Source organism: Aethalodelphis obliquidens, unplaced genomic scaffold, assembly GCF_003676395.1.
Source record: "Aethalodelphis obliquidens isolate GAN/ISIS:26980383/991018 unplaced genomic scaffold, ASM367639v1 scaffold31, whole genome shotgun sequence".
NCBI lineage: Eukaryota > Metazoa > Chordata > Mammalia > Artiodactyla > Delphinidae > Aethalodelphis > Aethalodelphis obliquidens.
This window is the reverse complement of record NW_020837975.1, coordinates 9,430,336-9,446,775: the sequence shown is the minus strand read 5'-3', so window position 1 is coordinate 9,446,775 and position 16,440 is coordinate 9,430,336. Positions and strand designations below refer to the sequence as shown.

Sequence of the window (16,440 nt, the reverse complement as noted above, 5' to 3'; positions counted from 1 at the left end):
AATACATAAGGCAAATGCTAACAACCAGGAAAGAAGAAATCGATAGTAACACAATAATAGTAGGGGACTTTAACACTCCACTTACACCAATGGACAGATCATCCAAACAGAAAATAAATAAGGAAACACAAGCTTTAAATGACACAAGAGACCAGATAGATTTAATTGATATTTATAGAACATTCCACCCAAAAGTGGCAGAATACACTTTCTTCTCAAGTGCATACAGAACATTATCCAGGATAGATCACATCTTGGGTCACAAATCAAGCCTCAGAAAATTTAAGAAAATTGAAATCGTATCAAGCACCTTTTCTGACCACAACACTATGGAGACTGGAAACCAATTACAGGAAAAAAACTGTAAAAAACACAAATACCTGGAGGCTAAACAGTGTGCTACTAAATAACTAAGAGATCACTGAAGAAATCAAAGAAGAAATTTAAAAATACATAGAAACAAATGACAATGAAAACATGATGACCCAAAACCTATGGGATGCAGCAAAAGCAGTTCTAAGAGGGAAGCTTATAGCAATTCAAGCTCACCTCAAGAAACAAGAAAAATCTCAAATAAACAATCTAATCCTACACTTAAAACAACTAGAGAAAGAAGAACAAAGAAAACCCAAAGTCAGTAGAAGGAAAGAAATCATAAAGATCAGAGCAGAAATAAATGAAATAGAAACAAAGAAAACAATAGCAAAGATCAATAAAACTAAAAGCTGGTTCTTTGAGAAGATAAACAGAATTGATAAACCCTTAGCCAGACTCATCAAGAAAAAAAGGGAGAGAACGCAAATCAACAAAATTAGAAATGAAAAAGGAGAAATCACAACTGACATTGCAGAAATACAAAGGATTATAAGAGACTACTAAAAACAACTATATGCCAATAAAATGGACAACCACAGGGGCTTCCCTGGTGGCGCAGTGGTTGAGAGTCCGCCTGCCAATGCAGGGGACATGGGTTCGTGCCCCGGGCTGGGAAGATCCCACATGCCGCAGAGCAGCTGGGCCCGTGAGCCATGGCCGCTGAGCCTGTGCGTCCAGAGTCTGTGCTCCGCAATGGGAGAGGCCACAACAGTGAGAGGCCTGCATACTGCAAAAAAAAAAAAAAAAAAAAAAAAAGGACAACCACAAAGAAATGGACAAATTCTTGGAAAGGTACAATTTTCCAAGACTGAACCAGGAAGAATTAGAAAATATAAACAGACCTATCACAAGTAACAAAATTGAAGCCGTAATTAAAAATCTTCCAACAAACAAAAGTCCAGGACCAGATGGCTTCACAGGTGAATTCTATCAAACATTTAGAGAAGAGCTAACACAGATCCTTCTCAAACTCTTCCAAAAAATTGCAGAGGGAGAAACACTCCCAAATTCATTCTATGAAGCCACCATCACCCTGATACCAAAACCAGAAAAAGATATCACAAAAAAAGTAAATTATAGACTAATATCACTGATGAACATAGTTGCAAAAGTCCTGAACAAACTACTAGCAAACAGAATCCAACAGCACATTAAAAGGATCATACACCATGATCAAGTGGGATTTATCCCAGGATGCAAGGATTCTTCAATATACGCAAATCAATCAATGTGATACACCACAATAACAAATTAAGGAATAAAAACGATATGATCATCTCAATAGATGCAGAAAAAGCTTTTGACAAAATTCAACACCCATTTATGATAAAAACTCTCCAGAAAATAGGCACAGAGGGAACCTACCTCAACATAATAGAGACCATATATGACAAACCCACAGCAAGCATCATACTCAAAGGTGAAAAACTGAAAGCATTTCCACTAAGATCATGAACAAGACAAGGATGTCCGCTCTCGCCATTCTTATTCAACATAGTGTTGGAAGTCCTAGCCACAGCAATCAGAGAAGAAAAAGAAAAGGAATACAAATTGGAAAAGAAGAAGTAAAACGGTCACTGTTTGCTGATGACATGATACTATGCATAGAAAATCCTAAAGATGCCACCAGAAAACTATTAGAACTAATCAATGAATTTGGTAAGGTTGCAGGATACAAAATTAATGCACAGAAATCTCTGGCATTCCTATATACTGACAACAAAAAATCAGAAACAGAAATTAAGGAAACACTCCCATTTACCATTGCAACAAAAAGAATGAAATACTTAGGAGTAAACCTGCCTAAGGAGGTGAAAGACTTGTATTCAGAAAACTAACACTGATGAAAGAAATCAAAGATGACATAAACAGATGGAGAAATATACCATGTTCTTGGATTGGAAGAATCAATATTGTGAAAATGACTATACTACCCAAAGCAATCTACAGATTCAATCCCTATCAAACTACCAATGGCATTCTTCACAGAGTCAGAACAAAAAATTTTACAATTCGTAGGGAAACACAAAAAACCCCGAATAGGCAATCTTGAGAAAGAAAAACGGAGCTGGAGGAATCAGGATCCCTGACTTCAAACTATACCACAAAGCTACAGTAATCAAGACAGGCTGGTACTGACACAAAAACAGAAATATAGATCAATGGTACAGGACAGAATGCTCAGAGATAAACCCATGCACATATGGGCACCTAATTTACGACAAAGGAGGCAAGGATTTACAATGGAGAAAAGACAGCCTCTTCAATAAGTGGTGCTGGGAAAACTGGACAGCTACATGTAAAAGAATGAAATTAGAACACTACCAGGCTTCCCTGGTGGCGCAGTGGTTGAGAGTCTGCCTGCTGATGCAGGGGACATGGGTTCGTGCCCCGGTCCGGGAAGATCCCACATGCTGTGGACCGTGAGCCATGGCCGCTGAGCCTGCATGTCCAGAGCCTGTGCTCCTCAACGGGAGAGGCCACAATGGTGAGAGGCCTGCGTACCGCAAAAAAAAAAAAAAGAAAGGACACTACCTAACACCATACACAAAAATAAACTCCAAATGGATTAAAGACTTAAATGTAAGACCAGACACTATAAAACTCTTAGAAGGGGCTTCCCTGGTGGCGCAGTGGTTGAGAGTCCGCCTGCCGATGCAGGGGACACGGGTTTGTGCCCCGGTCCGGGAAGATCCCACATGCCGCAGAGCGGCTGGGCCTGTGAGCCATGGCTGCTGAGCCTGCGCGTCCGGAGCCTGTGCTCCACAACGGGAGAGGCCACAACAGTGAGAGGCCCGCGTACCGGAAAAAAAAAAAAAAAAAGAAAGAAAGAAAGAAAGAAAACCCTTGAGAACAAATAGAAAAGAAGGGTTCATAAACTGCCATCCTTAGAAACAGCACTCTTCAAACAGCACTTTGGCTTTTTACCTATATGATGTTCATTTCTCCAGAGAAGTGCCTGTGTAACAGGCAGGAATCACCTTGTTACTGGTGGATGAATTACTCAAATAAATGCATTAGCATTAAAAGAAACTGAAATCGAATAGCTCCTATTGATGTAAACTGGGGGCAATGGCCCAAGACTGGAAAAACTGCTAAGAGTGAAGGAAGTAGCATCTAATGATGAGGTTCCGAAGGTATGCTTGGCCAAGAAAATCATGCAGGCACTGTCTCTGGATGTGTGTGGCCCCTGAACACATTGGTGAATGAAAAAACACTTCCCAGTACACATAAACCAAAAAAGAAAGTACCAATACCTTGTACTGGGGTCAAATCGTAGGTGGGATCTGATCCAAATAACAGCACCAATGGTCCATGGGCAACAGAACACGTGGTTAAGAGCTGGAGCTGTGGACTCAGCTTATTAGTTGCATGGCCTTCACCAATTTACTTAACCTCTTTGTACCTCAGTTTTGTCTGTAAAATAGTACAGTTCCTATCTCATACTGCTCCTGTGAGGAATGACTGAGGTTATACATACAAAACACTTAGCACAGTGACCCACATAGAACAAATGCTCGATATTTACTTTTGTGGTTTAAATTAAATCACAGTGTGGGGATTAACAGCATGAACCTGAAGTCAGACTGCCTGGGTTTGTAATTTGGCTCCATTACTTAACAGCTGTGTGACTTAGGCAAGTTTCTTAACCTCTCTACGCCCCAACTGCCACATCTATAAAATGGAAGATAATAATAGTATCTCCCTCATGGTGTTTGTGTGGATTTAATGAGGTAAAGTATGTACTGTACTTAGGAAAGTACCTGGCACATGGTAAGCATTATATAAGTGTATATGTAAGTGTTCACTACCATTATTTTGTTCTAGCTCAACTGATTTATTAACAATCACGTCAACTCTGTGCTCAGCATCTTGCAAAGTAAATATACCTAGTACAAAAGCAGAAGATATGAAAACATCTTTTAGCAGCTGACCATGGAAAGCAAAACACAAGGGCATATTTAAGCAAATGTGGGATTACATAGCACAGCCTATAAATGTAAAGGAATATCATGTAGAGCTGGGTTAGCTAAGAGATGCTAAATGGAGATGATACGTCCTAAAATAGACCTGAAGCAAATGCAGCATTTAAAGTTTAAAGAGACAAGTGGGCATTTTAACCCATATCCAGGACTTAACTTTGGGGGACAGGACAGAGATGGAGCTCACATCTGAACAGGGACTAAGGCTTATGCCTATGTTGGTAAAAATAGCTACCTACACTCACGAAGAAAAAATACCTGGTCAACCCAAATATGAAAGACAGGGGGCTGGACCACAAGGCACAGAGGATCCAGGGTAGTAGAGACTGGATCTCAGCTCTGGTTTGGTATTAGGCCCTGGTTTCTGGTTCTATATTATTTGGCTCAAGCAGGGAGAGGGAGAGAAAGACGAGCACAGAAACACACAGAAAGACTGGCTTTTACCTCACTGCCTTGGGCCTAACCTGGCTTATCTGTCAACCTTCTCCTAAACTTTCCATTCATATTCAGCCTGAGAAATTATAGGAAGTGATCGGTTCTGCAGACTTCTGAAACAACACACGAGGAATTAACAAAGGAGGCGGATGGAGACCAGAAGAGTCAATTTTAAAATATACATAGGAAAACAGTCTCAGGGAAAGTAATATGACACAGGAGGCCACCTAATGCCAAGATACAGACGTTTAAGAAAAACTCAAAGGCAAAGATAATGTTAAACAAATAAAGGTTATAGAAGCAGCCCAAGACGAGAGAGAACAAGGATTCCCTAAAAAGCTGGGGCAAACACTTGAGACATATGGCAGCCCTCCACTAGATCCTCTGTATTAACCTGCCTTCCTTCAGAGCCCTTTAGGTCTGAAAAATAAGCTCTCAAAATTTTTCCATCACATTTTATCCTTGGATGCCTCTGTTTACCCATTAATCACTCTTCGGTGACACCTCGTAGTATAATTCGGACCAAAGGCCCAAAATGATTCTGTTCACACAGTGACTGTAGAAAAGATGAAAATACCATGGCTATACAGGAACAGTCAAGTACTGCCCAGGATATGATTTCAAATACAATGGTTTAAACAAATCAAACTCTGTTCAATACTTTCTTGATGCTGGTTTTCATAATCACCAGTCTGAACAATGTCAGCAGCAGCAAAGTGATAACCAAAGAAAAGCCTGCCCAATGTCTCAGTAATCAATGAGGAAAAGGTGGAATAACCCTCACCCCCTTAAATACTAATTACTTCACTTAATGCTCAATCTCTGTCCAGCATTTTTAATTGGTTGTTGAGAACAGTGGAAACCCAAAGCCAAAAGCCAATGTTTCCTTGCAGTTCTCTAGATGACTTATGTAGCTCAGTGGTTCTCAGCCCTAACTGTAGAGTGAAATCACCTGGAAACGTTTAGAACAAATAGCAGTGCCTGAGTCTCATCCTTAGACTGAATTAATTGGTCAGAGGTGGGACCTAGGCATCAGAATTTTTAAAGCCAGGTTTAGACACAAACACTGTGTATAATCATATTAAGACACAGGGCCCCTTTGCAGTCAACCCTTCACCCACATCCAGGCAGCTACTTATCTGGTCTCTACAAAGGTCTGCCTTTTCCATAATGTTGTATAAATGGAATCATACACTGTATGTACCCTTTTGAGTTTGGCTGCTTTCGCTTAGCATGATGGCGCTGAGATGTGTCCACTTGGTTGCATTACAGTAGCTTGGTATTTTTATTGCTGAGTAGTACTCCAGGGTATGGGTATATCAGCTTGTTTTTCTGTTCCCTAGTTGTTTTCTTCCAGTTTTTGGTGATTATGAATAAAACCACTATAAACATTCAGGTACAAGTTTCTGTGAGAACATAAGTTTCCATTAATTTGGGGTAAATACCTAAAAATGGAATCGCTGGGTAAGTGTATGTTTAACTGTAAGAAACTGCCAAACTGTTTTTCAAAGTGGCAGTACTATTTTGTTTCCTCAGTTGCAGTGTTTAAGAGTTCCAGTTACTCTGCATGCTCACCAGCACTTGGTAGTGTTTTATTTTAGCTATTCTAATAGGTGTATCAGTCAATATTTTAAAAAATTCTTTACTAAAACATAACATACAAACATAAAAACATACAAATCATAAATGCACAACTAGGTGAATATCACAAAATGAACACTCAGTATAACTACCACAAGGTTTAAAAAAAAAAAAAAAATCCCCACATTATCAGCATCCCAGAAACATCCTTATGCCTCCTTCTAGCCACTAAGTCCCCCCCACCACCCCATAAAGTGACTACTAGCCTGGCTTAACATCACACGTTAGTTTTGCCTGGTTTTGAACATTATACAAATGGCATGAAATAATATGTATTCTTAGGACTTCCCTGCCGGTCCAGTGGTTAAGAATCCACACTTCCACTGCAAGGGGCGTGGGTTTGATCCCCAGCTGGGGAACTAAGACCCCGCATGCCAGGTGGCACAGCCAAAAAAAAAAAGTATTTTTTTGTGTCTGTTTTCTTTCACTCAATATTACGTTTGCGAGATTTATCCATGTTGTTGGATATAGCAGTAATTCATTCAAATTCATTACAGTATAGTGTTTCATTGTAAGAATATCCCACAGTTTATTTATCCATTCTACTGTTGAAAGACATTTGGCTTGTTTCCCTAGGAGTGAAAATACTGTGTGTGTGTATGTATGTATGTATGTATATACACATACATACATACACAACTTTAATAAATAATGCCAAATAATTTTCCAAAATAGTTGTACCAATTTACACTTCTACCAAAAGACTACTTGCTCCATACCCGTACTAATGTCTGGCATCATCAAAATTTAATTATAGTTACTCTCTGACTACAAGGTGTGTTGTGGTATTCCATCATGCTTTTAATTTGTATTTCCCAGGGACTTCCCCGGTGGCACAGTGGTTGAGAATTCGCCTGCTAATTCAGCGGACACGGGTTTGAGCCCTGGTCCAGGAGGATCCCACATGCCACAGAGCAACTAAGCCCGTGCGCCACAACTACTGAGCCTGTGCTCTAGAGCCCGCGAACCACAACCACTGAGCCCACGTGCCACAACTACTGAAGATGGTGCACCTAGAGCCCGTGCTCTGCAACAAGAGAAGCCACCACAATGAGAAGCCCACGCACTGCAACGAAAAGTAGTCCCCGCTCACCACAACTAGAGAAAGCCCGCGCACAGCAACGAAGACCCAACGCAGCCAAAAATAAATAAATAATTTGTATTTGTATTATTTATTGATCAAATAAATAATCTGATCATTAATGAAGTTGAACAATGTTTCATGGCTACTGAACATTTGGAAAGAATCTTTTGTGAAGTGCCTGCCTCTTGCCCATTTTTATTTTTTCTAATTTATTTATTTTAGTTTATTTATTTTTGGCTGCGTTGGGTCTTCATTGCTGTGCATGGGCTTTCTCTAGTTGCGGAGAGTGGGGGCTACTCTTCGTTGCGGTGCACAGGCTTCTCATTGCGGTGACTTCTCTTGCTGTGGAGTACAAGCTCTAGGCACGTGGGCTTCAGCAGTTGTGGTGCGTAGGCTCAGTAGTTGTGGCTCGCGGGCTCTAGAGAGCAGGCTCAGCAGTTGCGGCGCACGGGATTAGTTGCTCCGTGGCATGTGGGATCTTCCCGGACCAGAGGTCAAACCCACGTCCCCTGCATTGGCAGGCGGATTCTTAACCACTGCGCCACCAGGGAAGCCCCTGCCCATTTTTAATACTGGGTTATCTTTCTTTTTCTCATTGATTTGGAGTTCTATGTACATCCGAGTATAAGCCCTTCACTGATTATATGTGTAGCAAGTATCTTCCACTCTGAGCTTTCACTCTCTTAATGATATCTTTTGATGAATGGAAATTCTTAATTTTAATGTGCTATCTCCAGTATTTTTTAAAAGTCTCCCATGTATGGGCAAAATTGGAAACAGGGCTGAGGACCACTGCTCTAGCTGCTGGGAGACCAGAAGTTGAATTGTCCCAAGCAGCAAGGTTTGTTCAGACTCAACTGTGCACAGAAGGGGTTAAAATAGATCATCTCTAAGGTCCCCTTTTCGGTGCCAATTTATATTTTGCTCACAGTGCCTTGCCAAGAGTGCTGAACCAATTTACTTAGCATTTATGCTCTCTTTCAACACCTGCCAACTCAACTTAATCCTAGTGCAGGAAGGTACTTTCTCCAACAGCTTAAATCTAGCAGGTTTATGCATGCAAAATGAGGCCGCTGGGCAGGCCTACAGAATACCTGCGATACTATGAATTATAATAAGAAATATATACTTGGTATTCATCCCCATTTCTAGCACAGAGCTTCTAAAACCCTTGAAATTTCCTAAGTGGTAAGAGATCAAGGTAACTTTTGCTATGTTAATGAGGTGACTTTTGGAGGGTGACCTATGAGGGCTGGGTGCCAGGGGAACCAATCCTGTGATTGGAGAGTTGGAACTTTCAGTCTCACCCCTCAACCCCCTGGGAAGGGAGAGGGGCTAGTGGTTGATCACCACTGGCTAATGATTCAATCAAGTACACAAATGTAATGAAGCCCCCATAGACACCCAAAAGGATGGGGTTTGGAGAGCTTCCTGGTTGGTAAACACCTGGAAGTGCTAGGAGAGGGGCAGGGCATGGACGCTCCATGCCCCTTCCCATATACCTTGCCCTATGAGTCTCTTTCATTTGGATGTTCACCTGTAACCCAGACCATATCCTTTTATAATAAACTGATAAATCTAAGTAAATGTATTCCTGAAGCTAATTAATTAATTAAATCCAAAGTGGGAGGTGGCAATGGGGACCTCTGATTTATAGCCAGTCAGCCAGAAGTACAGGTGAAAACCTGGACTTGGCAACTGGCACCTGAAGTTCAAGGATAGGGTCCTTGGAACTTCCAACCTATAGCCAGTTGGTCAGAAGCACAGATGTTAACGTGGCATTTTAACCTGGGTTGTGACTGGCATCTGAAGTGGAGGGTGGTCTTGTGGGACTGAGCCCTTTACCGGTGGAATCTGATGCTATCTCGGGTTGACAGATGGGTGGGGGGACATCCCCACACCCGTTGGAATTGGTCTCAGAATCATTTCAATACCCTTCCTTCTAACAGGTATCTTTAAAATCCTTTCAACCAGAGCAGTGCAAAATGGTGTCCAAAGACTTTTCACACTTCCTAATCCTTAACTGTTGACATCAGAATTTCTCTCACTTCACACTCTATATTTTCACTATTTGCAGGTGCTTGTATATCTGCACTTTAGGTATTTCCTAATTGCTGGGTTTTATACACTATTTCACCTCCCTTAGTATTCACATTTGATCTGTCGTTTTCAAATTTGTTTCAAGCAACAAAAACCCCTATATTCAAAGGAAATCTTCCTTAGAGCACTAATACATGAAACAGGTGAAAAGTGAGAGGAGGGGTTTGCTCTGATGGAAAGAAGTGGGAAAGAAAAGGAGCTAAGTGCAGTCAGCTCAGTTCCTCCCCGCCCCCACCATGTCCTGAATCACAGTTGTACTCCAGAATCTTTGACAGATTCCCGAGATCTCTGGACCTCCAACTCACAAGAGACGAAGTCCCCTGGTAACTTAATCTAGTTTCTGGAATAGGACCCATTGCCCCAATTCAGGTGTTCCCTACAAAGTAACTAACTTCAAGTCATTAGACTTTATTGTGGCATAATCTAATCTCTGGCAACATAGAGAAGTAGTTGTCTCTGGGAAAGACAAGTGGGTAGCTAGGGGAGAAGATATCTTCTTTTAATTTTGAACCTTTCAATTTTGTATCATGTATTACCTCAGCGGGGGGGGGGAACCCTAACTTAAAAATAAACAAAAATTCAATAAAAGTAACTAGGCTTCCATGGATTACTGTACCTTGTTGTCCATAATTGTCCATTGGCCCTCGGCGTTCTGCTTCAAAATACAGTGGTTTCGGGAAATCATCAGAGGGCAGATTTTTGATACCAACTGGTATGTGACACCAAATCCTCGCCCTACAGTCACCTAGGAAGACAACAACAATGTAAGAGACACAATCAGCCACCGTACTGAAAAGAGAGGTCCTTTACAATCTTGTCAACCAGCAGTATCCACAAGTCCTGACTTATGAAACCAGACTCCCATGAAACCCAAACAGCTCACTGGCCATCTCCTCCTTCAGCTGCCATGGGAGCCACTGGCTAGAGAAAGGTAAAAAGTTGTGACAAGAGACAGCTGAACATTAATCATGGAATGTCAGGGTTGGTAGGACTCTGAAAGGTCACCTGGTTCAGCCACTCATGGGATGGAGGAATTCCTTCTACACAACCCCATCAACTAGTCTTAAACACTGCCAAGAACTATAGCTTCTACATAAGACAGTCCTTCCAATTTTTTAATGGCTCTGACTTGGCATCTTTCTTCCTATAAATTCCATCCATCAGCCCAGGCTCTGCCCTGGGCACCACCAGAAAATCTCCAATCCCCCTTCACATGACAACTATAAAGTGTCTACTGAATCTTCCCTTTTCTCGGCCCTACGTTCCCAGTTACTTCAACGTAACTCCACGGCATAGGTTTGAGTCTTTTTGCCATCCTAATAGGTCTGTGAAGAGACTCCTGGTTTATTTTTATTCCTGGATGCCACATTAAGAAAAATAAACCTAATTTTTATTACATAGTCAATGCAAGTATCACTTTCCTAGTTCTAGATTTTATCACTGGAGCATATAAATTGCATTAGCTTTCACAGCAGATCTATCATACCGCCAACGTATCCTTAGGCTTAGGAATGATTAAATTTCTTGGTCTAACCCTCCCCTAAGAATTTTTATGCTAAGTTATGTCTCTTCTGTCCTATACTTGACTAGTTGGTAAATTTGAATTCAAGGGCAGGACCTTACATTGATTCCTATTAAATTTCATCTTGTTAGTTCAGCCTATCATGAGCTTGTCAAGACCTTTCTGAATTTTTCATCTGCCATCAGACATACTCAATATCCCTTCCAGCTTGGAGTCACCCACCAAATTGATATGATGCCCTCTGTACCTTCATTCAAGACAGATAAAAAGATTAAAACAGGTTGTAACCAAAGGCAAAGCTCTCAGGAAAGCCTAGTAAACATTCCACCACACAATCTAGGAACAACCTGAACCAGTTATAATTCAACCAAAAGATGGAAAAGTCCTTGTTTTCCATCTTATCCACAAGTACAGCATGAGAGCCTCTAGAAAAGGTTGCAAAGATGTCCCAGTTCACATCTATCATATTTTCCTGAAAGACTAGTCAAGTTCATAATAACCCTGTCAAGGAAGGAAATAAAATTCTTCTAGGATCCAGGTCGTAGAATTCCCTGCTTATTCTTCTTGGTGCACACGCCACCTCTTTAATGACCCATACCCCAACCTAACCTGGGAACATTAAGCCAAATAGTCTGTGGTTTTCTAAAAGCTGCACTTTTTGTTCCTGTTGAATTCTTTCAAAATCATGCCTGTCCTCCTGAGTCCCTCAAAGACCACCACGATGCTTTGTCCCAATCTATTCCTCCCCACAAACTCTCATCTCAGCAACTGACACTACCACCCAACCCACTGCTTAGCCCCAAACCCAGAAGCCATCTTTGATTCACTCTACATCCCTCATCTCCACATTCAAATCATCAGCAAAATCTACTGGCTGTTAATTCAAATATGCCCTAATCTATTCACTTCTCTCTCTCTCGGTGGCCACTACCTTAATCCAAACAGCACTGTTTCCTCCAGTTATGCTGTTTTTGCTCCTGTGCCAGCCCCCATTCTTCACACAGTAGCTGGGGTGGTAATGTAAAAACTTTAAACCAGATCTTTTCCCTTCTTAAAATTCTCTAATAATCCAAACTTCCTTTCACAGCCTTTAAGGCCCTCAATGTCCTAACCCCCTCTACCTGTTTAGTGTTATCTCACATTATGGTCAGAAACACTACCTGAGGGTACTTTCACCTGTCCCCTCTGATTAGAACATCCTTCTCTCATCCATTTGCATGGGCTCCTTATCTTTCAAGTTTCAGCTCCTCAGAGGCCTACCTTGATTACCTGATCTAAAGTTGCTGCCTAATCCCTCCCTGGCCATTGCATGCCTTCACATTATTAGCATGCACTTACCACATCCAAAATTATCCTGCTTGTTTCATTTATTTTTGTCTACTTTTATTTACTTTTCTAAATTTATATTTAGAATTTAAATTTCATGAGCAGGGACCTTATCTGTCTTGTATACCACAGCACCCTGTACTCCTCAGAGCCCCTTTCTGCTCAGTAAATATCTGTGAATAAATGGAAGAATAAAGAGATCTTGCTTATGAGTCCTCCCAGATTCCAGGAGATGGGCACTTTTTTAGGTCAGAAGTTGGAAAATGGGTTATTACCACTGGAAACTATGGAGCAGCAGCCAAGAACCTTACAGTCTGACTTGTTCCCCTCTAAAATGTTGTGGTGATCACCTCCACCAAAACTCTGAATCTGAAGTTTTTCAATGCTTTGACAGTTTGCCAGACATTCCATTAATTACAGAAGTTCCTCTGAATTAATATACATACCCTTTAAAAATGGAACGTTTAAGGATTTATCTGTCATCCATATTCAGTAAGAATTTCCATTTAGGTAGCTTTATTTCTAATAAATAAAGTATTAAATATTCCATTTTAATACCTGAGGGGAGACAGTCAGATTGCCATTATGGGTAGCCTGGAGAAAGTAATACAAAAAAGGGAGATGAGCACCTTTCTCTGAAATCACCTCCTATGAACTCTGAATCCAGGAAAGGAAGGAAACACTCTTTTTTGTCTTTCCCTTCACTGTTTGGTCCTAGAATTGACCTTGATATATTGATAATTCATCCACACCATGGTTAGAGTCTGCATGAGCTTATTTGAATATCCCAGCACCATGCATAACATAAAACTAAATTCCCCATGGGAACTGAGTGCCAACAAACTGCCAACTCGTTGCTGGGGACTGTTACCATTTACAACAGTTTTGCAAGCCTTTGAGCTTATTGACAGTATTGGTCTACAAGTTCATCTTGTCCTTTCCCACCTTCGCTAATGCTTCCCTCCTAGGCATGACTCCTACTGTTTCCCAAATGACCAACAACTCCTCTAGGACCATCCTTTTCCTTTTTCCAACCCTCTTAGGGCAAAGAGCTTCATGAAAACCAAATACAGGAGAAGAAAAGAGAAAAATGAAGACACTATGATTTCCCCCAAAGCCCTAAGCACTTACAGGGCCTGGGAACTAGCTAATTTGCAATAAATCTCTATCTAATTTGTTTTTCTACCAAACTCTCTGGATTGGTTTAAGAAGTTTAAAGACACCCATTCAGGCAGACAATTTACTACAGTATTCCCTTCAATGAAATGAGAGGAACCTTGTTTTATTACTGTAGCTGAGAATCTGAGGGGTACTGGGAAGGCAAGAAACTGACTTTACTCTCATTATAACTAAGTAATATCAGCACACCTCCTAAAATCTTGTGCACACAGGCCTGTGCTATGGTTTGGGGACCATTATAATATAAGCAAGACTTCATCTCTTGGCTTTGACTCAGGCCTCTGTCCATACACACTGCAGGCTATGCTCCAACTACTTCCTAAGGTCCGACCTTGCAGACAGCCAGGCCTGGGAGGCATCTCCTCCACACAGGTCCCAAGGCAAGCCAGTCTTCTTGCTATATCTTCACCATTCATTCTGGCTTGTATGGCTCTCCCCTCATAGCAGTGGTCTCACACAAAATTATCTGATAGTTTAAAATATGTGTAGGAGTACTTTATAGTCCTCTTGTCCTTGCTGCAGGGGCTTTAACCTTTCTGCCTGCCCCCTCCCCAACACTCTCAGTGCTACCAAGCTATTCAGAAGTAATGAATTAATCCACCATAACTGAATCTTAAAGAACAATTAACATGACCACTAAATTCGTTACAGGGTTGTGTGTGAGTGTGGTATATGTGCAGGGCTCAGATTAAGTGATGTATGTGAAAGCCCAGTCCTATACAAAATAAGGTATAGTTACTATTATTCAGGTATTAGTATCTTCATTTGTTAAACTTCCTAAAGGTATATGCTTTTGGAAAGGGTCGTGCCGGGAAGGCCAGTGCTCGAGCTGACAGAATGAATGCCTAAAATGGACTTTTAGGCACTGATAACGTGGATAGAAGAGAGACTGGGGGCAGAGGTATCTTCCTCGTGTTCTTCAATCCACAGCATACAAGTAATCCTTTATAATCCCCAAATCTAGCAACATTTAAGGCTGGACCTGAATTCCTCCTCTGACTGTTCTTAGAATAGGACTAAATAAACCACATCTTGGCACTTGATCATACAGTCTGCCTGGATGTTCTCAAACTGCTTCACTGCATAAAATCCTCTTTCCCCGTTCAAGCAATAAACTCTTTGAGAGCAAAAGTCATTATTATGTGTCCCTCTCATACTACAGCAAACAATGCAAGTACTCAGTAAATACCTGGGAGACTGAATTGAGACTATGTAACTTACAGGAAAAAATCTAGTTAAACATACAAAATTATCAAAAGACTTCTTTATCCTTCACACAAATCATTTCCAAAACCAAAACGGTTCCCAATCACCACAAGCTGGTCCCTGATCCAGCCCTCCTTCCCAAGCTGATTGCACTCTCCCCCCACCTCTCTTCCATCACCCTCTCTAGAACCACCTCCCGAGTCCTCGCGGCCCCCAACTGAAACCGTGCCTCACCTGTCCTCTTTAAATTCTTTTCTTTGTATTTATAACCGCATTAGAGAACATCATAAGCAGCTTCTGGAGAGAATTCTTGTATTTCTGTAGCCCTACCTCAACCCATCTAAGGGGGTGCCAGTCGGCAGTACCGAGACTCACAGGATAATTGTGGCCCATACCAAAGCGCCAATTTCCCTCAAGAGTCGGAAAGGAAAAGGGCATTTTTACGTAAAAGTCTGAGTATTTTAAGGGACACGACCTCAAACTCGCAATCTTTTTCAGAATAAACTTGAGAAAGTTCACGCTCTCAGCAGTCCTCCGAGGTTCCCCCCGCTCCGCCCCAGACCCCGGACGGTTCCGTGACTCTCGGAAGTTGGGGCAGCTCCGCCTGCCAGTTCCTCCGCACCGGCAGGGAGCAGCCGGGTGCGACCCCAATAGGTGCCGTGCCAGCCCCCCAACCCATCAACACAGTCGCCTCCTTCCCCCGCGAAACCCCAGCAGTCCTCACATCCTCTACGCCCGCCTCTCGCTCTGCCCCTCTACCAGGCTCCTTCCCGCAACCCTGACACCGGCCCCAGCTCGGCCCTCGGGCCTAGGCCGCTCTCCACAGGGCCATCTTTTCTCCCACACTGTAGCACCTCCCCCGGACACCGCCCACCTCAGACCCCCCCCCCACCCCCCCCCCCCCCCCCCCCCTTTTCCGTCCCCCCCCCCCCCAGGGCCCACCCTTCACCGCTCTCTTCACTTCCTCTCCCACCTCCACTTTTCCATTCATCCCTCCCGCCGGGACGTCGGGCCTCCCTCCGGCCCGTTGAGCCTCCCTCCGGCCCGTGCCTCCTCCAACTCCCTTCCCTCACCTTAGGAAGACCCCCTCCCCCTCACCTCGTTTCCATCCTCCAGCAGCAGCCACTCGGCGTTCATCCCCACACGCCGCAAGCACCAGCTCCGGTCATCAGCGCGGCCTTCCGTGACCAGGGAGCCAGGATCCCCCATAGCCCACTCGGCCCTGGGTCGCGGTCAGCACAGAGCGAGACCCCGACCCGGGTTACCGCCGCCTCTCGGTTTCCTAGCGGGAGCCATACCTACACTACAGACAGAAGCAATCGCTAAGCATTCACGATCTAGGCGAAAGCTCGCTTGGGCTCCGCCCCCAGCCCGCCAAAGGCCGGTACGCCGGAGTCACTGCGCCTGCGCGAGAGGAGGGCTCTTGGGACCCTGTAAACCAGGTGAGGGCGGTCTAGCCCCAGGGCCGGCACTTGTTGCCCGACGCGCCCTGATGCTCCCGACACACCTCTCTCACCCTTTATAGCGCCCCCACCCCAATTCTAGCCTCCCCACACTGGAGCCTCTTCTCGCTTTTCCTCTCTCTTTTT

The 16,440-nt window shown here is 42.9% G+C and overlaps 1 protein-coding gene across 5 annotated transcripts in view; it reads right to left on the bottom strand.

Annotated features, from left to right (window-relative positions):
* The window catches only part of RNF8 (ring finger protein 8), a 70,158-nt gene extending 53,961 nt beyond the window's left edge, over positions 1–16,197 (bottom strand). For 3 of the 5 annotated variants that reach the window (XR_003437171.1, XR_003437170.1, XM_027127123.1), the window contains exons 1-2: positions 15,950–16,181; positions 10,235–10,363 (exon numbers count right to left, since the gene is read on the bottom strand). Coding sequence is in view for 3 of the 5 variants with exons in the window: in XM_027127123.1 (XP_026982924.1) it covers positions 10,235–10,363; positions 15,950–16,060 (240 nt within the window). In the remaining 2 variants the exon portion in view is untranslated. Of the gene's footprint in view, positions 1–10,234; positions 10,364–15,949 lie in introns of all 5 variants that reach the window. The other 2 variants (XM_027127120.1, XM_027127122.1) reach the window with 2 other exon arrangements.
* Between the last annotated feature and the right edge of the window lie 243 nt (positions 16,198–16,440).